The 27,815-nt window shown below is 46.6% G+C and overlaps 3 protein-coding genes across 4 annotated transcripts in view; all 3 read right to left on the minus strand.

Moving 5' to 3' along the window:
• LOC309541298 (uncharacterized protein) overlaps positions 1–27,815 on the minus strand; it is a 63,984-nt gene that overhangs the window by 15,204 nt on the left and 20,965 nt on the right. The window contains exon 2 of the mRNA XM_082239006.1: positions 5,684–5,822. The gene's annotated coding sequence lies outside the window, so the exon portion shown is untranslated. The remainder of the gene's footprint in view (positions 1–5,683; positions 5,823–27,815) is intronic.
• LOC309541316 (uncharacterized protein) lies at positions 1,673–26,131 on the minus strand. 2 transcript variants are annotated; one of them, XM_082239057.1, is made up of 4 exons: positions 25,744–26,131; positions 23,937–24,109; positions 6,675–6,790; positions 1,673–4,039 (listed from the first exon to the last, which is right to left on the minus strand). In XM_082239057.1, exon 4 carries the CDS (start codon positions 3,914–3,916, stop codon positions 2,267–2,269), a length of 1,650 nt encoding a protein of 549 aa, XP_082095183.1. In that variant the 5' UTR covers positions 3,917–4,039; positions 6,675–6,790; positions 23,937–24,109; positions 25,744–26,131; the 3' UTR covers positions 1,673–2,266. The 2 variants fall into 2 exon arrangements, with proteins under 2 accessions (XP_082095183.1, XP_082095184.1); XM_082239058.1 differs by lacking the exons at positions 6,675–6,790; positions 23,937–24,109; positions 25,744–26,131 and adding an exon at positions 23,036–23,602.
• The window catches only part of LOC309542344 (uncharacterized protein), a gene marked incomplete at its 3' end in the record, with an annotated part of 97,180 nt that continues 93,455 nt past the window's right edge, over positions 24,091–27,815 (minus strand). The window contains exon 3 of the mRNA XM_082241074.1: positions 24,091–24,109. Coding sequence (XP_082097200.1) covers positions 24,091–24,109 — 19 coding nt within the window. The remainder of the gene's footprint in view (positions 24,110–27,815) is intronic.

Below are 27,815 nucleotides of genomic sequence, written 5' to 3' on the forward strand. Positions count from 1 at the left end.
CCCTATTGCCCCCCAAGATGAGCCGGGGAGAAACAGGGGGGTCTCTATCCAGGCGCCTCCCGCAACCCCTTAACCCTTTCCTGGCCCGCTTCTCTCCGCGCCCCAGGGATGCCTGCGCGGGGGAAACGGGGCCAGGGAGTCCTCGTGGGGGGGCGCCCCATCTCCGCCCCTTCGCAGCAGGCGTGCCGGGATCCAGGCCCCACGGAAGGCGCTTGGGGGAGCTGGAGGGGGTCTCTGGGTCCTCTTCTCCCTCCGACCCCTTTACCTCTCTGTGCTCGCTCCCGATCCTCCTTTCCTGCAACATCCACGTGGGTGGGGAGGATTTACATGCCGCCCCTCCTCCCCTTTGAGAACGCGCGCGCCCCTAGAGCTGTGGGGCAGAGCAGCAATCCGGAGTGGAAGCTCCACTTCCGGGAGACGCAGGCAGAGTTGGAGGGGGCTCACCCCCCCCCCACATTCCTGGAGCAGAAGCCGGATTGGAGGAGGAGGAGCAATGTATGGGGGAGGGATTTGGGGTGGAGGGGCGGGGTGAGAGGAGGATGTGCAGGGAGGGGAGGGAACGTTTGAGTGGGGGGGAGGAGAGGAAGGTTCCCCCCTTCCTTTAGTGGATTGGAGAGCGGGGGAGGGGCTGATCCCGGAGATCCAGCTGCCAAGTGGGTCCCGTCCCTCCTACAAGGTTTGCATTGCAACATCCTCCCCTCCCCCACCCCACGAGCTTAGATCCCTCCGTCTTTTAGGTCTTGGTGCTGTTCAAACCAGGAATGGAGGGGGGCAGCTAAACGACTCCCCCCAAATCCCAGCCCCCCACCCCACCCTCTGACTCAGGCCAGGACAAGGACCGTGGACACAGGCCCCGTCCCTGCGCAACAGCCAAGAGGCTCAGAAAAGCAGCCGATACAACTGTAGCCAGATGCGGATTCCATGTGTCAAGGGAGAAATCTGCGGACGTGTTTGTACGCTTGGGGGAGTATGGCTGCCTTGTGTCAAGTCTCCCCCCTTTGATAGTCCTTCCCTCATGGTGTAAAATAAAAGTGGAACGGTGCAGATCCGATGTACGGCTGATTTTCTATGAATTTATAACAGAAGTGTTGCCTATGTCTAGTGTGTGTGTCGTCGTTTTTGAACAAATTGAATGATTGGGGGGGGGGTTGTTGTTCCTGCAACACATGAATCCCAATCCCAAAGAAGGGCAGTGCCAAAGAATGCTCCAACTACCGCACAATTGCACTCATTTCACAGGCTAGCAAGGTTATGCTTAAGATGCTACAAGGCAGGCTTAAGCAGTATGTGGACTGAGAACTCCCAGAAGTGCAAGCTGGATTTTGAAGAGGCAGAGGAACCAGAGACCAAATTGCAAACCTGCGCTGGAATATGGAGAAGGAGTAGGAGCTCTGGGGTTGCCCCATGGGCTTCATGAGTGAAAATCCCCCCCCCAGGAGACTTCCCTGGTACCTGCAGCCCCTCATTCCCCCTCTTGAAATTAGACTTGGAGGGGGGGAATCTCCCATTCAATTACAGTATTTCAAGTTTTCTTCAGAACGCGCAGGGCAGGAGGCAGCGATGAAGTTCTGGTGAAGAAGTAGTGCTGGGAGATCATGCGGTGGGGGACACGGGACAGAGTTTGGTGCAAAAACTTTCATCTAAAATTATACTCATCAGATGCTGCCTTCGTTATTTCATTATTATAATGTTTTACATACAAACACCAGAACTTCACATATACCTCATGCTTTTAGGAATGATTTCCTGCTGAGTTCATTGCTCAGAGTGGACTCTGAAAGGAACATGTCCCACACTCCATACATCTACATGGGTTCTCCCATGTGAGAGTCCTAGATGTTCCTTAAATACTCCATTATAAATAAAGCACTTTTTGCAGTCTTTTCATATAAACGGCTTCTCCTCTTTGAGTTTGTGATGGTTTGAAGGGTGTCAACTGTTAAAGTTCTTCCTGTCCATAAGTCTGTTGATTTTGAACTTCCACTAAGAGTGAACCTCTATCTACTTTCCTGATATCTATATGGTTTGTCTTTTGTGTGAGTTTGTTGACATAAATCAAGGGTTCCACTCTGACTGAAGCTCCTTTTACAGTCCATACCTTTAAATGGTTTCTCCCGTCTGAGTCCGTTGATGTGTTCTAAGTTTTCCATTACAACTAAAGCTCTTTCCGCACTCCATACATTTAAATTGTTTCTTACTGATGTGAGCATGTTGATGTCTTCTCAGGTTTCCACTATAACTGAAGCTCTTTCCACATTTCATACATTTAAAAAGGTTTCTCTCCTGTGTGAGTCCGTTGATGTTGTCTAAGGTTTCCATTCTGACTGAATCTCTTTCCACACTCCATGCATTTAAATGGTTTCTCCCCTGTGTGATTCCGTTGATGTGATCTAAGACTTGCACTGAAACTGAAGCACTTCCCACACTGCACACATTTGAATGGTTTCTCCCCTGTGTGAGTCCGGTGATGTTGTCTAAGGTGTGTACTCCGACTGAAGTCCTTGCCACACTCCATACATTTAAATGGTTTCTCCCCTGTGTGAGTCCGTTGATGTGATCTAAGGTCTCCACTCCGATTGAAGCTCTTTCCACACTCCATGCATTTAAATGGTTTCTCCCCTGTGTGAATCCGTTGATGTGTTCTAAGGTATCCATTTCCACTGAAGCTCTTTCCGCACTCAATGTATTTAAATGGTTTTTCCCCTGTGTGAATCCGTTGATGTTCTCTAAGGTTTTCACTAACACTAAAGGTCTTTTCACACTCCATGCATTTAAATGGTTTCTCCCCTGTGTGAGTCTGTTGATGTCTTCTAAGGCTTCCACTGTCACCAAAGCTCTTTCCACACTCCATACATTTATATGGTTTCTCCCCTGTGTGAGTCCGTTGATGTGCTCTAAGTTTTCCATTATCACTAAAACTCTTTTCACACGCCATACAGTGAAATGGTTTCTCCCCTGTGTGAGTCTGTTGATGTGATCTAAGGTGTGAACCTTTACTGAAGTCCTTTCCACACTCCATGCATTTAAATGGTTTCTCCCCTGTGTGACTCCGTTGATGTTCTCTAAGGCTTCCACTAACACTAAAGCTCTTTCCACACTCCATGCATTTAAATGGTTTCTCCCCTGTGTGAGTCCGTTGATGTCTTTTGAGGTTTTCACTCCAACTGAAGACTTTTCCGCACTCCATGCATTCAAATGCTTTCTCCCCTGTGTGTGTCCGTTGATGTCTTTTGAGGTGTGCACTCCAACTGAAGACTTTTCCGCACTCCATGCATTCAAATGCTTTCTCCCCTGTGTGAGTCCATTGATGTTTTCTAAGGTCTCCACTCTGACTGAAGACTTTTCCGCACTCCATACATTCATATGGTTTCTCCCCTGTGTGATTCCGTTGATGTGATCTAAGACTTGCACTGAAACTGAAGCACTTCCCACACTGCACACATTTGAATGGTTTCTCCCCTGTGTGAGTCCATTGATGTTGTCTAAGGTGTCCACTCTGACTGAAGCACTTCCCACACTGCACACATTTGAGTGGTTTCTCCCCTGTGTGAGTCCGTTGATGTTGTCTAAGGTGTCCACTCTGACTGAAGCACTTCCCACACTGCACACATTTAAATGGTTTCTCCCCTGTGTGAGTCCGTTGATGTGATCTAAAGCTTGCATTGTAACTGAAGCTCTTTCCACACTCCGTACATTCATATGGTTTCTCCCCTGTGTGAGTCCGTTTGTGCAATTTAAGGTTTCCACTCTGACTGAAGTTCTTCCCACACTCCTTGCAGGTAAAACGTTTTCTCTCTCTGTGAGTCCGCTGGTGTGTTCTAAGTTTTGCATTGAAACAGAAGCTCTTTCCGCACTCCATACCTTTAAATGGGTTCTTTCCTTTTTGTGTTCTTTGATGTGAACTATGTGTGCTCATTCAGTGAAGCATATTCCACATTTCACACATTTTAATGGCTATACCTAATGAAACAAAAGGTGCCCTGTCCCCTGCAATTCTGTCTTCTCCATCACCTTTTTCAGAGTGGGCAGAAAGGAAATCCTGTTTGGGTTTCAGGAGAAAGAACACAGGGGGAGAAGGACACATCAACCACCATAAGCAGCTTCTCCTATTTCAACATCTCCTACATTCTCCCATGTCCTACCCATGTTCCCAATTTTTAGAAAATGAAAATGGTATGATGTTGAATGATAGTAATGCACCAGCAACCTTTCATAATCCTCAATCATCTTTAATAACACAGCATAATGTTGGAATACTGTTGTCCTGTGGGACTGCCTTTCAAATCAAGTGGTTGCCCCCATTTCCACCTCTAGATCTTCATGAATCACCTGCACAGTCCCACTGACCTCAGGAGGTCCATATGGACCCAGGTCTATGTCTTTTCTGGGGGCTGTGGTCTGGGTCAGTCAGAGAACTAGTGACAAGGCTTGGTGCTTGGGGTCAGCTGAATGGGTGCTAAGGGAAGCTCCTGTTCTCGGAGATGGACCTCTGTCTAAATGCCTCACATTGCATGGAGAGAGCAGGAGAAGCAGGAGGAAAGCAGATGGCAAATGGGAATCCCAGGCGGAAACACCCACCCCAATGGTTCCTTATAATGATGATGCTCTGCCTGATCCTCTGCTTGTCTTCTGACAAAGGACTATCCTAATATGGCACTGAAAAGCAGGATATTCAAGGCAAGGAGATAACTGTACTTAATAGTAGGTAGCCATATTGGTCTGACACAGTTGAAGTAAAAAATAGTCCAGTAGCAACTTGGGGTCTTGGGAGAAAAGCAATGAGAAACCTAGACAGCATCTTAAAAAGCAGAGACCTCACCTTGCCAACAAAGGTCCTTATATTTAAAGCTATGGTTTTCCCAGTAGTGATGTATGGAAGTGAGAGCTGGACCATCAAGAAGGCTGATCGCCAAAGAATTGATGCTTTTGAATTCTGGTGCTGGATGAGATTCTTGAGAGTCCCATGGACTGCAAGAAGATCAAACCTATCCACTCTGAAGGAAATCAGCCCTGAGTGCTCACTGGAAGGACAGATCCTGAAGCTGAGGCTCCAAGACTCTGTCCACCTCATGAGAAGAGAAGACTCCCTGGAAAAGACCCTGATGTTGGGAAAGATGGAGGGCACAAGGAGATGGGGACAACAGAGGATGAGATGGTTGGACAGTGTTCTCGAAGCTACCAGCATGAGTTTGACCAAACTGCAGGAGACAGTGGAAGACAGAAGTGCCTGGCATGCTCTGGTCCATGGGGTCATGAAGAGTCGGACACGACTAAGCGACTAAACAACAACAACAGCAACAGCACCTTAGGGACCAAGTGCTTGCACACTTCATGTGCTTGCACACTTCTTCATATAGTGAAGGGTAGTGGGAGATGGTAGTAGGAGTACCTTTCTGAGAAAAAACCCACCCCACCCTCCCACGATATACAAGGGTCTGGTGACATCTGTGTCAGTGTATCTGAAGAAGTGTGCATGCACACCAAAGCTTATACATAGAATAACCATAGTTGGTCCCTATTTTTTAATTTTTTATTTCAACTGTGTCAGACCAACACGGCTACCTACCTGAATCAAGATGTCATGGGGTGTTGGGGAGCAGTAGTTCCTTTGGTGGGGGACATGTCCTGCACCTCCTGGGGTCATTTTTCCACCCTTGGTCCCCACCCTGCACTCAGCTCTCACCTGTGGCTTCCAGAAGCTGTCAGCATGCAACAGGGGTTCAAGCAACGGCTTCAACCGGCTGGCTAAACCAGGTCAGGAAAGCTGATGGGTCTCAAAACCTTGGGGGGCTGGGGAATTCTGCTGCCCCTGAAGTCAAGCCCTGGTGGATGGAGAGGAGGAGAACAACCGTGAATCCCACAGTCCAGAAGGCAGATTCTGCCCGTGCAGAATAGGAAAGAGAAGGGCAGGTGGGGCACGTCCACCTGGAGGCTTGTTATCTAGTCCCAGGGTTACTCTGACATTGAATTATATATGAATTACAGTATTGAAATGTGCCTGATCCCACTTCATATTCTGCTATTACTCTACTCTGCTTGTCTGTTTCTTACTTGAGTGCTGTTTTGGTATGCTAAGTCAGGGTTTTACTGTGAGTTACATTTTTGCTATTTTTGGATCCTGTTATGCTTATCAGTCTTCGGCTGCACAAAGAGGGAGGACTGCGCAGCGCCTGTCCTGGCTTCTGCCTTAGCCTCTTCATCCTGCTGCCCTAGGCGCTGTTATCCCAGAAGCCAGAACAGCCACACAGAATCCCAGAAGCCAGATTCCTCTTGCTGTTCTGGCTTCTGGGATTCAAAATTTTTTTTTCTTGGATTCCTCCCCCCAAAACTAGGTGTGTCTTATAGAGCAAAAAATACGGTAGGTACCGCTCTGGCGGGAAGGTAAACGGCATTTCCATGCGCTGCTTTGGTTTGCCAAAAGCGGCTTAGTCCTGCTGGCCACATGACCCGGAAGCTGTACGCCGGCTCCCTCAGCCAATAAAGCGAGATGAGCGCTGCAACCCCAGAGTCGCCAGCGACTGGACCTAATGGTCAGGGGTCCCTTTACCTTTACTTATATGTACTGGAAGCTGCCCAGAATGGCTGGGGGAAAAGACGAATACTATAACGTCTAGAGTGGTACCTCGGGTTACAGGAGCTTCAGGTTTCAGACTCTGCTAACCCAGAAATAGTACCTTTAGTTAAGAACTTTGCTTCAGGATGAGGACAGAAATCGGGCTCCAGCGGCGTGGTGGCCCCATTAGCTAAAGTGGTGCTTCAGGTGAAGAACAGTTACAGATTAAGAATGGACCTGCAGAACAAATTCACTTCTTAACCCGAAGTACCACTGTACTATTATTATTATCTTGTGATTTTTTGTAGTTATTTTGGAATTTTTACTTCAATGTTAGCTTATGAAATGCTATGGGTGGAGAAAATCACAGGGTTTCTGTAAAATATAATCCCACCCACAAACTCTCATTCACATACAGTCTGTAAATTTGGGGAGGTCACACACCTCACCTGTGCTAATACTGGCAGTCTTTGGCCTCCACAGGCACACCCGGTGTGTAGAGCCTCCAGCCCCAGGCACTGTCTATCATGAAAATGGGTCCTTTGACAGGGAAGATTCATGCAGTCACTGTCATCGGATGCTGATGGGTTGTATCTCAGCTTGTCAGTCACTCTGACATTGGCTACAAAGAATGAGAGGAACAGAAATGCTTTTGAGGTGCAACTTCTGTACCAATCCTGAGAGCCATTCCATGGACTCTGCACCCCTGTTTCTGATGACAGGTGTACATTATCCTCATCCTCAGCGGAAAAGACATTAAAGATGGAAGCCTGAGAGAGAGGAAAAGGTTTCTGGCTGCTTCCTGGGTGGGATTGCGGAAACCAAGAGCCGCTTCTGAGAAGGCCTCCCCCCTCCCCTCTTCCTCTCGGGATTTCCTCTCCTCTCCAGGGGAACAATGGCTGGACTGGGCAGAAGCGCTGTGTCCGGACAGGGCAGGGACTTATGGGGTGGGAAGAGGATGGAGGTTGCAGGAAGGAAGAGGTGGGGGGACAGGACCCCCACTTTCCAGGGATCCCTGGGCGGGAGGGAGAAGCCAAGGCGGCCCCTTCGAAGACTGCCCAAGGAAGCCACGATGGAGACGCCCCCCAAAAAACTGGTCTTCCTATCTCCCCCCCAGTGCTCCTCTTCCCTTCCCCCTCCCTCTCTCCCGCAGATTCCCCTGCACTCTAGCGCGACTGACACCTCGCCCTGCGCGCCCCATCTCTCCATCCTAGCCTCCCCCCCCCGAACAGGAGCAAGGGAGGGACTGGGGGGTCTCTATCCAGGCGTCTCTCGCGCCCCTTAACCCTTTCCTGGCCCGCTTCTCCGCGCCCCATGGAGTCCTGGTGGGTGGGCGCCCCATCTCCGCCCCTTCGCAGCAGGCGTGCCGGGATCCAGGCCCCACGGAAGGCGCTTGGGGGAGCTGGAGGGGTCTCTGGGTCCTCTTCTCCCCCCTCCCCCCCGCGATCCCTTTACCTCTTTGTTCTCGCTCCCGATTCTCCTCTCCTTTCCTGCAACATCCACGGGGGGGGGTCCCTGCCTCCTCCCTCCCCTTTCCGAAAGCGCCCCCCCCCCCCGAGCTACGGGGCAGAGCAGCAATCCGGAGTGGAAGCTCCACTTCCGGGAGAAGCAGGCAGGGTGGGAGGGGGCTCACCCCCCCCACATTCCTGGAGCAGAAGCCGGATTGGAGGAGGAGGAGGAAGGGGTGGGATGGTTGGGGGCGGGATCTGGGCTTGTGGGGGCGGGGTGAGAGGAGGAGGTGCCGGGAGGGGAGGGAAAGAATTGAGGGGGGGGGAGAGGAAGGTTTCCCCCCTCCCCTCTTCCTTCTGGGATCAGGAGAGCGGGGGAGGGGCTGATCCCGGAGATCCAGCCGCCAAGTGGGGTCCCCCCCACAAGTGCAACCTCCTCCCCTCCCCTCCCCTCCCCCACCCCACGAGCTTAGATCCCTCCGTGTTTTAGGTCTTGGTGCTGTTCAAACCAGGAACGGGGGGCAGCTAAGCGACTCCCCCCAAATCCCAGCCCCCCACCGCAGCCTCGGACTCAGGCCAGGACAAGGACCGTGGACACAGGCCCCGTCCCGGCACAACAGCCAAGAGGCTCAGAAAAGCAGCCGATACAACTGGAGCCAGAAGAGGATTCCAAAATCTGAGGGATCCCTTGGACCAGAAACAAGGAGACCAGCCAGGAAGAGGAGAGCAAAAGAGCAGCCAGGCGGCTTGGTCTTGATGGAAGACTGTCGCCACAGGACTCCCCCCTGCCCCCAGGTGGAACAAGATGGAAGCCCCCAACAAAAGAAGACCCCAACTTTTATTAGCTCAGAATCCCCCATGCTACACCCCCAAGACTACATCATGACTACATAATTGACACATCACAAAGAGGAGAGGTTCAGGGAGAAGAAAAAGAAGAGTTTGGATTTGGTAGCCCGCTTTATCACTACCCGAAGGAGTCTCAAAGCGGGTCACATTCTCCTTCCCCTTCCTCCCCCACAACATACACTCTGTGAGGTGAGTGGGGCTGAGAGACCGCAGAGAAGTGTGACTTCTCTGAAGGAGGAGGAGTTGTGGTGGGAACCTGAGGGTCTTCTCACCTGTCCGGTTCCTCCTTTCCCCCTCCCCATGTTTACATTCCTGAGGACAAAGGGGAGTTCCCTGTTTCCTGCCCCCAGAGGGAAGGGCTGGTCACTGCCCTGTGTTTCAGTCCGTACTGAATCCACTTCCATATGCAGGTCCTTTGTGAGTCTAGGACCATCAAGGTTGGCATGCCAACTGGGAAGGGCTCGCTGCAGACATGTTGGCTGCCTTGTGTCAAGTCTCCCCCCTTTGGTAGTCCTTCCCTCATGGTGTAAAATAAAAGTTGAACGGTACAGATCCAATGTACGGCTGATTTTATATGAATTTATAACAGAAGCATTGCATATGTCATGTGTGAGTGTGTGTGTGTTGTGTTTGTACAAACTGAGTGATTGGGGGGGGGGGTTCCTGCTACACATGAATCCCAATTCCAAAGAAGGGCAGTGCCAAAGAATGCACCAATTACCACACAATTGCGCTCATTTCACACACTAGCAAGGTTATGCTTAAAATGCTATAAGGCAGGCTTAAGCAGTATGTGGACCGAGAACTCCCAGAAGTGCAAGCTGGATTTCGGAGGGACAGAGGAACCAGAGACCAAATTGCAAACATGCACTGGATTATGGAGAAAGCTAGAGAGTTCCAGAAAGACATCTACTTCTGCTTCATTGACTATGCCCAAGCCTTTGACTGTGTCGACCACAGCAAACTATGGCAAGTTCTTAAAGAAATGGGAGTGCCTGATCACCTCATCTGTCTCCTGCGAAATCTCTATGTGGGACAAGAAGCTACAGTTAGAACTGGATATGGAACAACTGATTGGTTCCAAATTGGGAAAGGAGTACGGCAAGGCTGTATATTGTCTCCCTGCTTATTTAACGTAAATGCAGAATTCATCGTGCGAAAGGCTGGGCTGGATGAATCATGTAATAAAAAATTGAAGCTTTTATATATATAATAAATGTTCATAAATTTACCAACCAAGCACATACATAGATATGTCGACCACATGTCTGGAGCAGCACAGGAAGACCCTCCTGAAATCATTTAGACTCCCAAACTGACCAAACGTTTTCTCTGCAAGGAGGGAGGGGGTGAGGGAACCTTCCCATTGTCTCAGGAATTGGGAAATCACCATCTCAAGCGAATGGCCAGACTACCAGGAAAGGGAATCAGATAAGGCATTATCAGAGAACCTGGCAGACAGGAAAAGCAACAACATTCACATTTCTGTTGCAGACCGTCTTTTCTGTGATGTAGGTATGATGTTTGTGGGGGGTGGTCTTGGGTTACACCCCTTCTGTGATGTATGGAGGGGTGGTCTGGAGCTCTGGGGCAGGGAATTTAAAATGTCTATATAAGGGCAGGCACGCCTTGGTTGGGGGTCCTCCTCAGGGGAGCACCCTGTTGCAGCAGATCAATCAAGATCAGACTTACTAGCTGCTTTGCTTCTCAATATTCTCTGGTTGCCTCTGCTCTTTTCTCCTACCGATGGAGAACCTACAAGGGACTCTATAAAGGGCTCTTGTGTCCCCCATAAGGGAAGAAGGGCAGCTTTTGTTTACAACAGATGGCACCCCAGATGGGACCTTCAGTTGGCCGGATAGAAGGGGGGCAAGGAAGGACCGGTGATCCAGCGCACACCAGGCCATTTGCCAGGAGGAGCCACCAGTCCTCTAGTGACCCCAGGGTCTGGAAAGAACTGGAGTTCCAGCGGGGCCAACCAGAGGAAGCAACACTTGATCAGGCCGGCCTCAAATTTATTTTTAAAAATAATCTTTATTGATTTAAATTACACACATATACAAAGAATTTGCAATCTCATACTGCAAAAAAAGAAAATTAAAGAAAACAACAATGAAGAATAAAGAAAAGAAGAAAATACAGAAAAAGAAAGAAGAAGCAGATTTATGTGCATGAAAAAAATTAATCTTCCTAATTAAATAAAAAAGACTTCTGACAAAACGAGTCTTCCAATCATTCTCATTGTGCTGTTTATACTGTCGTTGTTTCTTTCGCAGTTTTATATTCTTTAATATTGTTCCCGTCTACTCCACAAACAGCATTTGTTGTGTTTACAAGTATCACTCAAGTTCTGCTAATATGGTGTGGTTGGTACAATATGATCTTCTATAATCCTCAAACATTCTCCATTCTCCAAATATTTTCCGGTTCAATACTCCTCTAACTCTTCCCATCAGTTTTGCTTGTTGTAAATATTCTAACATGAGTATCTGCCAATCTGTAATTGTCAGTATTGTTTTCCACTTCCTTGCCACACGTATTCTTGCTTCTGTGGTGACATCCATGAACAGGGGTCTTATTTCTTTTTTAATTTCTAATGGTAAAATGCCTAAAAGAAAGATCTCTGGTTGTTGTTGTTTAAGTGAGTCTGAATAATTTCTTGAATTCATTATAGATATTATCCCAGAATTCCCTAATGATTGCACAAGTCCACCACATGTATGACTCCACATCTATTTTACATATCCAGCAAGTCGGTGACCCTCCGTTATACATTTTCGCTAGTTTTAAGGGGGTACGATGTCATCTATAGAACATCTTCATGATGTTCTCCCTAAGGTTATAGCATGCTGTGAATTTAATATCTACCTTCCACAATCTCTCCCATTGATATATATATATATATATATATATATGCTTTCGTAGATTTTCACGGGTACAGGAATGCAGGTTTTGGTGTCTTCGGGTGTCTTCCCATGTAAGAGTCGGGGTGTCTGGGCGACGTTTCGACGAGGTCTCACTCGTCATCTTCAGGCTGGAGCTTTCGGCTTCTTGTTACTGGAACAGAGCAGAATCTGGTGTTTGAGTTCCTATAAATACTGTTGAGGGGTGTGGTGTATAGCCTCCAACGTTCTGGGCAGAGAGGAAGTTCCTAGATTAGTGTGCCTTTTCTTCTTTTGTTCCTTAATTACTTGAGGGATATCTTGAGTGATTTCATGAGTGATATTCTGAATACCATTGGGTGGGTCATTAAGTGTAGATTAGTTGCTAAAGCTTTCGTGTCTTGACCTCTTGAGCTTGTGAAGAGTTTTTCTGAGAAGATGGCTGTGCTGCATTTAGATGTGCTCTGGCTTGGCTTCGTGTATAGGGGCGAGCTGTAATTTTGTGCCTTGTGCCAGCCAGATCTGTGTAGGGATTGCAGGGGGGTGCAGCATCCGGAGGTGCCACTATAGTTTGGCTACTGGATGGAGTCTGTGATATGTCTGTGGAGAGGGTCTGGGTTTGGGTCTGGTGTGGTTGATTGGTGACGGCGTTCTGTGTGCCTCTGGTTCTGGTGTCGGTTTTTGTGGGGAGGGCTAATTTCCAGATGTCAGGCAGGCGGGACGTGTCGTCACGCTTGTTCATGTTGTGAGGGTGTTTCTCTATCTCGATGGCTTCCATGATTATTCTCTTGTGGTGATGTTCCATGTTAAAGAGCAATTTGGAATCTGCAAAATTAATTTCGTGTCCTGTTTCTTTCATGTGTTGGAAAAGAGAGGAAGTTTTTTCTTCTTTTTTGACGGCATTCTTGTGTTCTGCGATACGTGCATTTATTCGTCTGTTTGTTTGTCCAATGTACGTGGCTGGGCAGACTTTGCAGGGTATTTCATAGACCCCTTGGTTTTCGAGCTGGATTTTGTCTTTTGGGTTTCTGAGGATATTGGCTATTTTTTGGTTGGTGCAGAAGGCTGTTTTGATATTGTGTTTATGGAGGATTTTGCTAATTTTGTCTGTAGTGCCCTTGATGTAAGGAAGGAGGGCCATGCCATTGTTTTCTTCTGTGTCTTGGTTTTTGGGGGGTGTTTCTTTTTGGATTAGCTTCGTAACAAAGACCACTTGACAACTGAGTTACAGAATCTCTCAAATGTGTTAATCGCCAATGGATACCAGAAAAACAATGTTACGACTTCCGGTGCGAGCGCGGCTCCCGCGGCAGGCGAGGGTTTTTTCCGGTGAGAAAGCCCTAGCTATTCTGGCCGAAAAGGGGGGTTTTTAGGGCGCAGAAAACCCCCCGACGAACCTCTGGAGGGTGTCCAGAGGTCTAGGTTCCCGGCGGCGTCAAAGCTGTCCGCCTGGTCGCCAGGTAACCTCTGGAAGGAGGTGAAGAGAGCGACGGTACGGGCAGCAGACAATCGGGCAGCCATTGCAGCGGCAGAATAGCGAAGCCCCGAGCCTGCAGGGTTTAGCGCTCCGCTCTCAATACAAAGAAAAGCGGATTTGCTACTTAAGACCTTGAGAACTGGTGATTTAAAATAATAAGAAAGCCTCCGGTTAAAAGGAGAAGATTCCGAGTTCAGCGGTTTGTCTGGCTTCAATGAAAAAGACGCAGCGCTGATTGCAGAGCCAAAAGTGAAAGTAAGCTGCCGCTAGCGGCTATTGTAACTGTCTCCCCTGTGTTTGTTTGGATTTGTGCCAAGTTAAAAAGTAACTTTCTTATAAAGAAAAAGAAGAAAGGGAGGAACAAAGGGGGAGCAGAGAAACTGTGTGAACTAAAGATCCTCAGTAGCTACAATAAGTGAAGTTATAGGAAACAGAGAGGACTATTGGTGAATGCTTTTGCGAAGAGACTACTAAATTTAAAGAAACTTCGACGCCATATTAACTGGAAAGTAAGAAGGACCTCCGACGCCATATTAAATTACTTTAAAGTACTCTCAGATAAGGGGGAAAAGCATCTGAAGGTTCCCCTTTTTTGTTCACCACTGTTTCTGTTCACTTTTTTCTCTCTAAATTTTGGCTAAGGACTTTAAATAAATGAGAGTCAAAGTTAAAAATTAAACTAAACCAAAATGAACAGCTGGAAATAGGCAGTGTGGAATATGTTGTAAAGACTATCTCTCCCTAAGTTGGAAGAGCTATCCCCCTAGTGGCTGATGTTGGTGGAACTATCCTTTCAGTGTTTCAAACCAATATTAAGCTGAAATTTAGAAGGAGGTAATTTAGGCTTTGAGAAATATTTATGTGATAACTGTGTCGGAGAGATACCTCCTTTATTATTGGATTACATCTTTGGGATTATTCAGTTTTAATATTAAAATTTGAACTACATTGGATCACATTGGAAGTGGTAAGCTGACTGTAACTTGAACTAAGGACATTGCCTTTTGGATTACTCAGACTATAACTAGAGTTCTACCTGTTTAACGCTCTGGATGGATTAGCCCGAATAGGGGCAAGAAGGTCAGCTGGACCAACCTGATTTGGATTAGCCCGAATAGGGGCAAGAAGAACGTGGACAGACAACTAACCCCCTCAATTTGGCAGGAGAAGGGACAATAATTAAGATAATATCTAGGACTTTGAGGTGAAAGTGTAAGGAAGTTGTGTTCTGCAATTTTTGTGTTTACAGTTTTTAGGCGTTAGTTTTTTCTCTTTTCTCTGCTCTTTTCTCCTTATACAGGTGACATCTCCTGGTTTTTGGTGGTCAGATTAATAGTGTTTAACAGTATATAACAGTGCTGGAACTATAACTACATAGGAAAATACAGTTTACATATTTGTTATCGAAACACTGAGGAATATGTCGCACACACAGAAAAAAGGGGGAGAGGGGGGGACCCCAACAGACAGGAGAGCTTCAAAACAGGAAACAGAATTTAGAACAGAAATATTAAAGATGTTTGCAGAAATAAAACAAAGCGAAAAGAATTTGGAGATGAAGTTAGAACAGGTAGATAATAAAATAGGAAAAATGGATAAGAAGATTGAGGAGACAGTCAGTGAATTAAAAGGACAGATTAAGGAGGTCTCAAGGAGAGTGGATGAAGGATTAAAAAAGACAAAACAGGAAATGAAAGAGATGAAAAGGGAAGAGGAGAAAATGAGAAATGAGATTGCAGAACTAAACAAAATACAAGAAGAAATAAAGGATTCTATCGCAATGAATGAACTGAAACAGAGAGAGGTTAATTTAAGGCTGAGACAAGTTCCAGAAATGCAAAACGAAAATATAAGAGAAAGATTAATAAAAGAAATTGCGCAGTGGATGGAGCTTCCGGAAGAGGAATTGGCAATGACAATACAGAATGCCTACAGAATGAAAATTAAGTCAAATAGATTAAAGAAATTCCCAGGCGATTGTCTAATTACCTTTAAGGATAGAGAGATGAGAAATTTGATTTTGCAAAGGAACAGAGAGAAGAGACTGTACATTGACGGGAATTACATAATTATATTTAAAGACATTCCAATAAGGCTGTTGAAACGAAGAGAAGCTTACAAACCACTGGTGCAACTACTTAGGAAAAATAAGATCGATTTTAGATGGGAATTCCCGGAGGGTGTCTCTTTCTTTTACAAAGGAGTTAAAAAAAGATTGTTAAGCCCTGAGGAAATAGGGAAATTCACAAGAAGATACAAAGAATTACAACAAGGAGAGGAAGAGATTAAAGGAGCAGAAGGAGGACTAAGAAAGAAGGAGGAATCTGAATTAGGTGAAGAAGAAGAACAGAGCGGAAGAGAGTCGGACGAAGAGGAAGAAGAAGAAGAAGGAGAAGAGACAGAAAGACCTTAAGTCTAAATTCTTAAATCCAGATAGTGGTAAGGAGAATGACGTTAAAATTATGGAACTGGAATATTAATGGAATGAACAATAAGAAGAAACGGAACGGAATTGAACGTATTTTAAAGAAGAAGAACTTGGATATCATATGCTTACAGGAAACACACGTGGCCAAAAAACACAGGAAGATCCTCATCAATAAAAGGTTAGGGAACGAATTTGTATCTTCAGACAAAAAGAAAAAAAGAGGGGTGGTTTTATATATTCAAAATAAAATTGAGTCCCGCCAACTATTTAAGGATGAGGAAGGAAGAATAATAGCGGCTCAGATTAAATGGCAAGGTGAAGAACTGATAATTGTTGGAATCTACGCCCCAAATGGGAACAAGACAGAATTCTTTAGATTATTGGAAGAAAAATTATTTGAATATATGGATAAAAAAATTATAATAATGGGAGATATGAACGGCGTGGTATCAACAGAAATGGATAGATTGAGGGAAACAAAGAATAAAGAAGGGAAGTTGCCAAAGACTTTTTTTATGATGATTAAGAACTGTAACCTAATTGACATCTGGAGATTTAGGTATCCGTTAGAAAAACAATTTACGTACCATTCAGAACCAAACCAATCAATGTCAAGAATAGACCAAATTTGGGTGTCGAACGAATTAGTACCAAGAATCCAAAAAATTGAAATACAGGCTAAAGTTATCTCAGACCACAACCCGATTAAGATGGAGTTAAAAGGATTCGAAGAACGGACTTTCAGATGGAGACTGAATGATAATCTTTGGGACGACCAAAAATTTGTTGAAAAAATACAGAAAAAATTGTCAGAATACTTTCAAGATAATTCAGATAAAGGGACAAAAATGAGTGTAGTATGGGATGCATCCAAAGCAGTGATGAGGGGTCTATGTATCCAACAAAGTGCATGGAAAAGGAACAACAAGGAAAAAAAGATAAGAGAGATCTTGAGACAAATTACGGACAACGAACAAAAATTGATTAAAAAACCCAATAATGAGAAGATAAGGCAGGAAATAAAGGCTCTACAAACCCAATTCGCAATGCTAATAAATAAGGAGGTCGAATGGAATATAAAAATGTTAAGACAAAAAAATTTTGAATTTGCAAATAAATCTGGAAAATGGCTTGCTTGGCAGGTAAAAAGAAGGAAAGAACAAAAACTAATTAACAAAATTGAATTAAATGGGGAAGAAATTACAGACCCGAAAGAAATTAGGAAAGGGTTCGTGGACTTTTATACACAACTATATAGGAACAATGAAAGGAATAATAAGGAGAAAATAGAAAGATATCTCGAAGAAAAGATGTTGAAGAAAATCCCGACAGACCAAAAAGAACAACTTAACGCCCTAATATGTAGAGAAGAGGTAGAAGAAGTGATAAAAGAATTGAAAAGAGGGAAGGCACCGGGCCCAGATGGGTTTACATCAAGCTATTATAAAGAAATGAAAGATAAGTTGATAGCCCCGCTGACTGATGTAATGAATAACATCCTAAAAGAAAAGGACATTCCTGAAACATGGAAAGAGGCTTTTATTACAATAATTCCAAAACAAGATTCGGACCCGACACAGATTAAGAATTACAGACCTATCTCCCTATTAAATACGGACTATAAGATCTTTGCCGGCGTTTTAGCTAAAAGATTAAAAAAGATACTATCAAAAATCATACATAAAGACCAAGCTGGTTTTTTGCCAGGAAGACAAATAAGTGATAATACAAGGAATATAGTCAACATTATTGAATTCCTTTCCGATAGGTGCGATAAACCAGCAAGCTTAATTTTTGTAGACGCGGAGAAAGCGTTCGACAATGTAGTCTGGGACTTCATGTTGAAAAACTTGGAGGTTATGGAGGTGGGACAGGAATTTCTGAATGGTATAAGGGCAATCTACACAGAACAGAAAGCAAGACTGATAGTCAACAACGTCATTTCTGAAGATATTAAAATAGCTAAGGGAACAAGACAGGGATGCCCCCTTTCGCCACTGTTATTTATAGTGATTCTGGAAACCTTACTAAATGCAATAAGACAAAACAGACAAATTAAAGGGGTCACATTAGGGGCTAACGAGTACAAGGTTAAAGCCTATGCAGACGATGTGGTTTTGACTGTGGAAGAGCCGATAGAAAGCATAAAGGAGAGTTTGGAAGAGATGGGGAAATTTGGAAATTTAGCAGGATTTAAATTGAACAAAGGGAAAACAAAAATGATTGTCAAAAATTTAGACCAAGATAAGATTGAACTACTGCAGCAAAGAACAGGGATTGAGGTAGTTAGGAAAGTTAAGTACCTGGGAATATGGCTTTCCGGAAAGAACATTGATTTGTACCAAAACAATTATACCCCAGTTTGGAATAGAATAAAAAAAAGATATGGAGACATGGGCCAGAATGAAACTATCTTTCTGGGGACGAATATCAATGATTAAAATGATGGTGCTCCCCAAGCTGTTATTTTTGTTCCAAACTATACCCATAATAAAAGGCACAAAAGATTTCAAAGACTGGCAAAAGGTGATCTCAAGATATGTCTGGGAAGGGAAGAAGCCCAGAATTAAATTCAAACTATTGACTGACATAAAAGAAAGAGGTGGCTTCTCCCTACCAGACATGAGATTGTACTATGAGGCAACATGTTTGTGCTGGATAAAAGAGTGGGTAAAATTAGAGAATAATGAACTTTTAGACTTGGAAGGATTTAATAACAGACATGGGTGGCACGCCTACCTCTGGTGCGACAAAAAGAGGGTTCACAAGGGGTTTAGCAACCATGTTTTCAGAGGCGCTCTAATAGAGGTTTGGGATAGATATAAAAACATTTTAGAACCCAAAACTCCTCACTGGTTATCTCCGTTAGAGATAATGGGGGTAAAGAAAATCAACATGAGAGGAAAGTGGGGAAAATATGAAGAAATGGTGACAAACGAAGGAGGAAAGTGGAAAATAAAACCATATGACCAGGTCAAAGTTTTTACATATGATTGGTTGCACTATTTTCAGATTAACGAAATGTTCAAAAAGGAGGTGAAGGAAAGGGGTTATGAGGAAAAAGAGTCTAGGTATCAAAAGGAGATAGTGAATAATGAATGTAAAAATCTGTCGAAAATGTACAAAATACTGTTGGAATGGAATACGAAGGACGAGGAAGTGAAATCAGTGATGGTCCAGTGGGCAAGGGATTTTGGATACAATATCCAATTGGAGGATTGGGAAAGGTTATGGAAGGTGAACATAAAATTTACGGCCTGTACGCTTTTGAAAGAAAATATGATGAAGATGCTTTACAGGTGGTATATGACGCCAGTAAGGCTGGCAAGGATGTACAAGATAGATAATAAATGCTGGAAATGCAGACAGACAGAGGGGACATTTTACCATCAATGGTGGGAATGCAAAAAAATTAAAAAATTTTGGGAGGAGATTTATAACGAAATGAAAAAGATGCTGAGATATACCTTCGTTAAAAGACCAGAAATCTTCCTATTGGGTATTGTAAGGAAAGATATAGAAAGAGAGGACCGCAAACTTTTTCAGTATGCGGCAACGGCCGCAAGAATTGTGCTAGCACAGAGATGGAAGCAGGAGGAAATTCCAACGGTGGAAGAGTGGAGAGAAAAATTGATAGAATATGTAGAATTGGATAAATTAAACCTGAGATCTGAAACTTTTCCTTTTCCCCAAGGAAGACGCCCCAAGGCTGGTCCCAGTGGCCACTTTGGGACTTGGGCTCGGTTTCCAATTTCTCTTTTTCTCCTAAATGCAGCTGCACCGGCAGCGCCAGGATCCAAGAGGAAGTGACTGGTGCGCGTCAGAGCGCAAGGGCGTTTACAGTTCCTTTCCGTTCTCTCTGGAGCAGCCGGATTTGGCACTGGGCTGCCAGGCGTCCAATGGAAAGGGACTCTTTTCCCTAGAGTGTAAGAGGCAGAAAAGGGTGCTGGGACCCCATGGTAAGTAAAGGGAGGGAGAAGGACTTTGTAGAGTCCTTGGTAGAAAAGACGAACGACTGTCAAGTCAGGAAAGACCTGGGAAAAGGCTAGCGGGTTTTTGTTTTTATTTTGGCTTTGGTTGAAAAATGGGATTCCCACATTCTAAGCGTTCTAACCCCCAGACTCAGAGGCATGTGCTGGTCGCAGCAGGAGGGGAGTCTCCCTGGATGCTTCAGCAGCCGGCCTCCTCTGGGTCTCCTGGCCCCCTCCTCTCCTCCCTCTGAGCCTGAACTGCTCTCTGCCCCACACTTTTCCCACTCACCTAACCCAGTTTCCTCCTTAGCTTGCAACATCTCCCCTTCCGGTCTGCTCCCTTTTCTCCCTCTTTCTGCTCATCCCACCACAAGTCCCCAGGATCTGAGCCTTCTTCCCTTGTGGGTCCCCCAGCTGGTGCCTCTCCCCCCTCACCAGCCAGTCCTTGACAACAACAGCAGCCACAGCACTGTGGTCCTCTGGTAGGAAAACTCCTGAGAAGCATGATTGAAGCAAGCCTTCTGGGACTATGGAAAAATGCTATCTTCCTCAAACCCCAGAAGGAGCAGGAGCTCTGGGGTTGCCCCATGGGCTTCATGAGTGAAGATGGCCCCCCCAGGAGACTTCCCTGGTACCTGCAGCCCCTCATTCCCCCTCTTGAAATTAGGCTTGGGGGGGGGAATCTCCCATTCAATTACAGTATTTCAAGTTTTCTTCAGAACGCGCAGGGCAGGAGGCAGCGATGACGTTCTGGTGAAGAAGCAGTGCTTGGAGATCATGCGGTGGGGGGGGCAGAGTTTGCTGCAAAAACTTTCATCTAAAATTACACTCACCATTGTGAGATGCTGCCTTCGTTATTTCATTATTATAATGTTTTTCATACAAACACCAGAACTTCAAATATACCTGATGCTTTTAGGAATGATTTCCTGCTGAGTTCATTGCTCAGAGTGGACTCTGAGAGGAAGAAGTCCCACACTCCATACATCTAAATGGGTTCTCCTATGTGAGGGTCCTGGGATGTTCCTTGATCACTCCATTATAAATAAAGCACTTCTTGCAATCTTTTCATTTAAACTGCTTCTCCTCTCTGAGTTTGTTGATGGTTTGAAGGGTTTCAACTCTTAGAGTTCTTCCTGTCCGTGAGTCTGTTGATTTTCAACTTCCACTAAGAGTGAACCTCTATCTACTTTCCTGATATTTATACGGTTTGTCTTTTGTGTAAGTTTGTTGACATAAATCAAGGCTTCCACTCGCACTGAAGCTCCTTCCACAGTCCATACCTTTAAATGGTTTCTCCCCTGTGTATCTACTGATGTTTTCTAAGATTTCCACTCTGAGTGAAGTATTTACTGTACTCCATACATTGAAATGGTTTCTCTCCTATATGAGTCCGTTGATGTGATCTGAGGCTTGGATTACAATGGAAACTCTATCCACACTCTATACATTTATGTGGTTTCTCCCGTGTGTGAGTCCGTTGATTTTTTTTCCAGTGTTCCACTCTGACTGAAGTCCTTTCCACACTCCATACATTGAATTGGTTTCTCCCGTGTGAGTCCGTTCATGTCTTCTAAGGCTTCCACTTTTACTAAAGCTCTTTCCACACTTGATACATTTAAATGGTTTCTCCCCTGTGTGAGTCCATTGATGTGATCTAAGGTGTGCACTCTGACTGAAGCTCTTTCCACACTCGATACATTTATATGGTTTCTGCCCTGTGTGAGTCCGATGATGGGAACTAAGGCTGCTGCTATCACGAAAGCTCTTTCCACACTCGATACATTGAAATGGTTTCTCCCCTGTGTGAGTTCGTTGATGATTTCTAAGGCTTCCATTTTCACTAAAGCTCTTTCCACACTCGATACATTGAAATGGTTTCTCCCCTGTGTGAGTCCGTTGATGTGATCTAAGGCTGCTGCTATCACGAAAGCTCTTTCCACACTCCATACAGTTAAATGGTTTCTCCCCTGTGTGAGTCCGTTGATGTTGTCTAAGGTGTGCACTCTGACTGAAGCTCTTTCCACACTCGATACATTTATATGGTTTCTCCCCTGTGTGAGTTCGTTGATGATTTCTAAGGCTTCCATTTTCACTAAAGCTCTTTCCACACTCGATACATTGAAATGGTTTCTCCCCTGTGTGAGTCCGTTCATGTTTTCTAAGACTTCCGCTATCACTAAAGCTCTTTCCACACTCGATACATTTATATGGTTTATTCCCTGTGTGAGTCCGTTGATGTTGTCTAAGGTGTGCACTCTGACTGAAGCTCTTTCCACACTCGATACATTTATATGGTTTCTCCCCTGTGTGAGTTCGTTGATGTGATCTAAGGCTTCCATTTTCACTAAAGCTCTTTCCACACTCGATACATTGAAATGGTTTCTCCCCTGTGTGAGTCCGTTCATGTTTTCTAAGACTTCCGCTATCACTAAAGCTCTTTCCACACTCGATACATTTAAATGGTTTATTCCCGGTGTGAGTCCGTTGATGTGATTTAAGGTGTGCACTCTGACTGAAGCTCTTTCCACACTCGATACATTTATATGGTTTCTGCCCTGTGTGAGTCCGATGATGATTTCTAAGGTGTGCACTCCGACTGAAGCTCTTTCCACAATCCATACATTCATATGGTTTCTCCCCTGTGTGAGTCCGATGATGGGATCTAAAGTGTGCACTCTGACTGAAGCTCTTTCCACACTCCATACATGTAAATGGTTTCTCTCCTGTGTGAGTCCGTTGATGTTCCCTAAGGTTTCCACTGTAACTAAAGCTCTTTCCACACTCATCACACTTATATGGTTTCTCCCCTGTGTGAGTCCGTTTGTGCAATTTAAGGTTTCCACTCTGACTGAAGTTCTTCCCACACTCCCTGCACGTAAAACGTTTTCTATGTGAGTCCGCTGGTGTGTTTGCATTGAAAGAGAAGCTCTTTCCGCACTCCATACCTTTAAATGGGTTCTTTCCTTTTTGTGTTCGTTGATGTGAACTATGTGTGCTCATTCAGTGAAGCATATTACACATTTTACACATTTTAATGGCTATTCTTAATGAAACGAAAGGTGCCTTGTCCCCTACAGTTCTGTCTTCTCCATCACCTTTTTCAGAGTGGGCAGAAAGGAAATCCTGTTTGGGTTTCAGGAAAGAGAAGACAGGGAAAAAAGGACACATCAACCGCCATTAGCACCTTCTCTTATTTCAACATCTACATTCTCCCATGTCCTCCCCATGTTCCCAATTTTTAGGAAATAAAAATGGTATTTTGTCAAATGGTAGTAATGCATCAGGAACCTTTCATAATCCTCAATCATCTTTAATAACACAGCATGATTTCTGACATTGAATTATATATAAATTGCAGTATTGAAATGTGCCTGCTCCCGCTTCCTATTCTGATATTTCTCTACTCTGCTTGTCTGTTTCTTACTTGAGTGCTGTTTTGGCCCCTGCCTTGGCCCTGTGGAAATGAAGGAGCATCTTCACCCCCATCGTTCAGTCCGGACAGGGAGGTCCTCCTCCGAGGGTCTTCTGCTGGTTCCCTTGCTGTTAGAAGTGAAGTTCCAGGGAACCAGGCAGAGGGCCTCCTGCCCCATGGAATGCCCTCCCTTCAGAGGGCAAGGAAGGAGGCAACCATCTGACATTTAGAAGACAGCTGTATCAGGAGGTTTTTAATGTTGGATGTTTTACTGTCTTGTATATGTACTGTACTGTCGGGAAGGTAAACGGCATTTCCGTGCGCTGCTCTGGTTCGCCAGAAGCAGCTCAGTCATGCTGGCCACATGACCCGGAAGCTGCACACTGGCTCCCTCGTCCAATAAAGCGAGATGAGTGCTGTAACCCCAGAGTCGGCCATGACTGGACCTAATGGTCAGGGGTCCCTTTACCTTTACCTATATGTACTGTAAGCTGCCCAGAGTGGCTGGGGGAAAAGACGAATACTATAACTTTTACAGTGGTACTTTGTGTTACAGACGCTTCAGGTTACAGACTCCGCTAACCCAGAAATAGTACCTTCTGTTAAGAACTTTGCTTCAGGATGAGAACAGAAATCGCACGGCGGCCCCATTAGCTAAAGTGGTGGTTCAGGTTAAGAACAGTTTCAGGTTAAGAACGGACCTGCAGAACAAATTCAGTTCTTAACCCGAAGGACCACTGTACTATTATTATTAATACGAGATTTTTTGTAGTTAATTTGGAATTCGTACTGCAATATCAGCTCACGAAATGTTATGGGTGGAGAAAATCACAGGGTTGCCGTAAACTATAATCCCACCCACAAACTCTCATTCACATACAGTCTGTAAATTTGGGGAGGTCACACACCTCACCTGTGCTGATACTGGCAGTCTTTGGCCTGCACAGGCACACCCGGTGTGTAGAGCCTCCAGCCATAGGAACTGTCTATCATGAAAATGGGTCCTTTGACTGGGAAGATTCATGCAGTCGCTGTCATCGGATGATGATGGGTTGTATCCCAGCTTGTCAGTCACTCTGATATTCCCTAGAAAGAATAAGAGGAACAGAAATGCTTTTTATGGAAATGACTGGCAGAATCCGAGACCAGGGAGAAGAGTCGGTGGAAGAAGATTGGAAGAAAATTAAAGACTATCTACAGAAATATTGCAAAATTAATGAATGCTAGAATGCTGTTGGATAGAAACTAAATGGTCTTTAGCTGTAATGTTATAAGGGAATATGAAAAAATGGATTATTAATCGGTAAAAATTTAATGTTACAATACTTTATGATTAAAGACTAGGATATACAAAGAGGGGAGGGATTTGCTGAACTAATAATTTGAAGTGGAATACAAAAAAGGGAGGTGTGAGGAGGTCCGGGAAACAAGCAAATGAAAGATAAGTAATGGAAAGAATGAATTGTTTTTAACCATTTTTATTTTGTATTTTTCTTTTTTTCTTTTTCTTTATTCTGTAATATTCTGAAAATCTTAATAAATATCTTTTTAAAAAATAAAAGAAATGCTTTTGAGGTGCAACTTCTCTATCAGCCCTGAGAGCCATTCCATGGACTCTGCACCCCTGTTTCTGAGGACAGGTGTACATTATCCTCATCCTCAGGGGAAAAGACAATAAAGATGGAAGCCTGAGAGAGAGGAAAAGGTTTCTGGCTGCTTCCTGGGTGGGTTTGCGGAAACCAAGAGCCGCTTCTGAGAAGGCCTCCCCCCTCCCCTCTTCCTCTGGGGATTTCCTCTCCTCTCCAGGGGACCAATGGCTGGACTGGGCAGAATGGCTGTGTCTGGACAGGGCAGGGGCTTATGGGGTGGAAGGAGGATGGAGGTCGCAGGAAGGAAGAGGTGGGGGGGCAGGACCCCCACTTTCCAGGGATCCCTGGGCGGGAGGGAGAAGCCAAGGCGGCCCCTCCGGAGAGTCCCCAAGGAAGCCACGATGGAGACCCCCCCAAGACTGGTCTTCCTATCTCCCCCCCCCCCAGTGCTGCCCTTCCCTGCCCCGGGAATGCTGCCCCTCCTCCCCCCGGCCCTGCCCCCCCATCCCGGGGTCTCCCCTGCACCCAGACGCCCCCTTGGCCCGGCTCACCCCTCGCCCTGCGCCCCCCATCTCTCCGTCCCTATTGCCCCCCAAGACGAGCAAGGGGGACTGGGGGGTCTCTATCCAGGCGTCTCTCGCGCCCCTTAACCCTTTCATGGGACGCGCGGAGCCTGGGAAACGGGGCGAGGGGTCCGCCCTGCGAGGAAAGCCCCCTTCGCAGCAGGCGTGCCGGGATCCAGGCCCCACGGAAGGCGATTTGGGGAGCTGGCCGGATCTCTGGGTCCTCGTCTCCTCCTTCCTCCTCCCCCCGCCTTTGCCCCCCCATCCCTGAGACTCCCCTGCACCCAGAGCCCCCTTGGCTCACCCCTCGCCTTGCGCCCCCCATCTCTCCGTCCCTATTGCCCCCCAAGACGAGCAAGGGGGGACAGGGGGTCTCTATCCTGGCTTCTCTCCGCGCCCCAGGGATGCCTGCGCGGGGGAAACGGGGCCAGGGAGTCCTGGTGGGTGGGCGCCCCATCTCCGCCCCTTCGCAGCAGGCGTGCCGGGATCCAGGCCCCACGGAAGGCGCTTGGGGGCGCTGGAGGGGGTCTCTGGGTCCTCTTCTCCCCCCCCCCCGCGATCCCTTTACCTCTTTCTCCTCGCTCCCGATTCTCCTTTCCTGCAACATCCACGGGGGGGGTCCCCTGCCTCCTCCCTCCCCTTTCCGAAAGCGCCCCCCCTCGAGCTACACCGCGGAGCAGCAATCCGGAGTGGAAGCTCCACTTGCGGGAGAAGCAGGCAGGGTGAGAGGGGGCTCACCCCCCCCCATTCCTTCAGCAGAAGCCGGATTGGAGGAGGAGGAGGAAGGGGTGGGATGTTTGGGGGCGGGATCTGGGGTTGTGGGGGCGGGGTGAGAGGAGGATGTGCCGGGAGGGGAGGGAAAGAATTGAGGGGGGGGAGGAAGGTTTTCCCCCTCCCCTTATCCTTCTGGGATCAGGAGAGCGGGGGAGGGGCTGATCCCGGAGATCCAGCTGCAAATTGGGTCCCGTCCCGCCTACAAGTAATATAATAATAATAATAATTTATTATTTATATCCCGCCCATCTGGCTGGGCCTCCCCAGCCACTCTGGGCGGCTTCCATAAAAACCAAAAATACAATAAAATATCACACGTTAAAAACTTCCCTGAACAGGGCTGCCTTAAGATGTCTCCTGAATGTCAGGTAGTTGTTTATCGCTTTGACATCTGCTGGAAGGGTGTTCCACAGGGCGGGCGCCACTACTGAGAAGGCCCTCTGCCTGGTTCCCTGTAGCTTTGCTTCTCGCAATGAGGGAACCGCCAGAAGGCCCTCGGCGCTGGACCTCAGCATCCAGGCAGAACGATGGGGGTGGAGACGCTCCTCCAGGTCTACTGGGCCTTTGAGGCCGTTTAGGGCTTTAAAGGTCAGCACCAACACTTTGAATTGTGCTCGGAAACGTACTGGGAGCCAATGCAGGTCTTTCAAGACCGGTGTTATATGGTCTCGGCGGCCGCTCCCAGTCACCAGTCTAGCTGCCGCATTCTGGATTAGTTGTAGTTTCCGAGTCACCTTCAAAGGTAGCCCCACGTAGAGCGCATTGCAGTACTCCAAGCGGGAGATAACCAGAGCATGCACCACTCTGGCAAGGCAGTCCACAGGCAGATAGGGTCTCAGCCAGAAGGATGCTATGGTAGATGGTATTGAACGCCGCTGAGAGATCCAGCAGAACTAGGAAACAGCTCTCACCTTTGTCCCTAGCCCGCCGGAGATCATCAACCAGTGCGACCAAGGCAGTTTCCGTCCCATGATGAGGCCTGAATCCCGACTGGAAGGGATCCAAATGGTCTGCTTCTTCCAGGCGTGCCTGGAGAAATGCGCCTCCCCAGTTGGAGGCAGCCCCCCTTCTCTGGTGCTCAAGTGCTGCCGGTGGGCTTCCCAGAAGAGGCCCCTGGAAGCAGCCACGTAGGCAGCGAGAACAGGGCCTCCTGCCATAATCCCCTGAGCGTGAGAGCAGGTACACTTCGCCCCACCCAGGGAGTGACCAAGGGGCGACAACAGACTTCCACAGAGGCAGCTGGCCAAGCCAGATGTTCTGGAAGCCCATCTCAGGAGAAGTCCTGAGGGCAAGGATGTATGTCGATAGTTTTATTGTTCTCTGGGTGGTGGGTACTTGAGAGGTGTCCGGAGATGTATCTGATAGAAGGACGAACTGCTGAACTTGTGTAACCCTTTGATACCCCTCCCCACTTGTGACATACTAGTGAGGATGCTGCTCAAAATGTATTCTGGGTGAAGGGGGGGGGGAGTTAAAAAGGTTGATGTCACCCCAGGCTCAGGGTTCTTGCTCTGTGTGGGAATCTCTTGCACAACAATAAAGATCATGGTCTACTGATCACTGGTTTGCTCCAGATTACAGTGGTACCTCTAGTTACGAACTTAATTCATTCCGGAGGTGGGTAACTCTTCAAGGTTAGCGGAGTTTAACTTCCTTCTTTCACTGACCTCACAGACTCATGGGGGACGAGATGGGCCCTCTCAACCCAGGATTTTCCTTATCACTGGCCATCACCCTCTGCAGGGAGGTGGGACCGATTCGGATGGTCCGCCCCCACCACTTAATGGATCCAATTGGCTTCCAGAGAGTGGTAGGGGATGCTTTATCCCATGTTGATGGCCTTTCAGCTGATTCCCTGGTGGCCCG

This window comes from Podarcis vaucheri (assembly GCF_965113315.1).
Source record: "Podarcis vaucheri genome assembly, chromosome: 10".
Taxonomy (NCBI): Eukaryota; Metazoa; Chordata; class Lepidosauria; order Squamata; family Lacertidae; genus Podarcis; species Podarcis vaucheri.

Bases quoted from the DNA above. Each gene is read 5' to 3' on its own strand.
- LOC309541316 (XM_082239057.1), bottom strand. From the start codon at position 3,916: ATGAGCACACATAGTTCACATCAAAGAACACAAAAAGGAAAGAACCCA.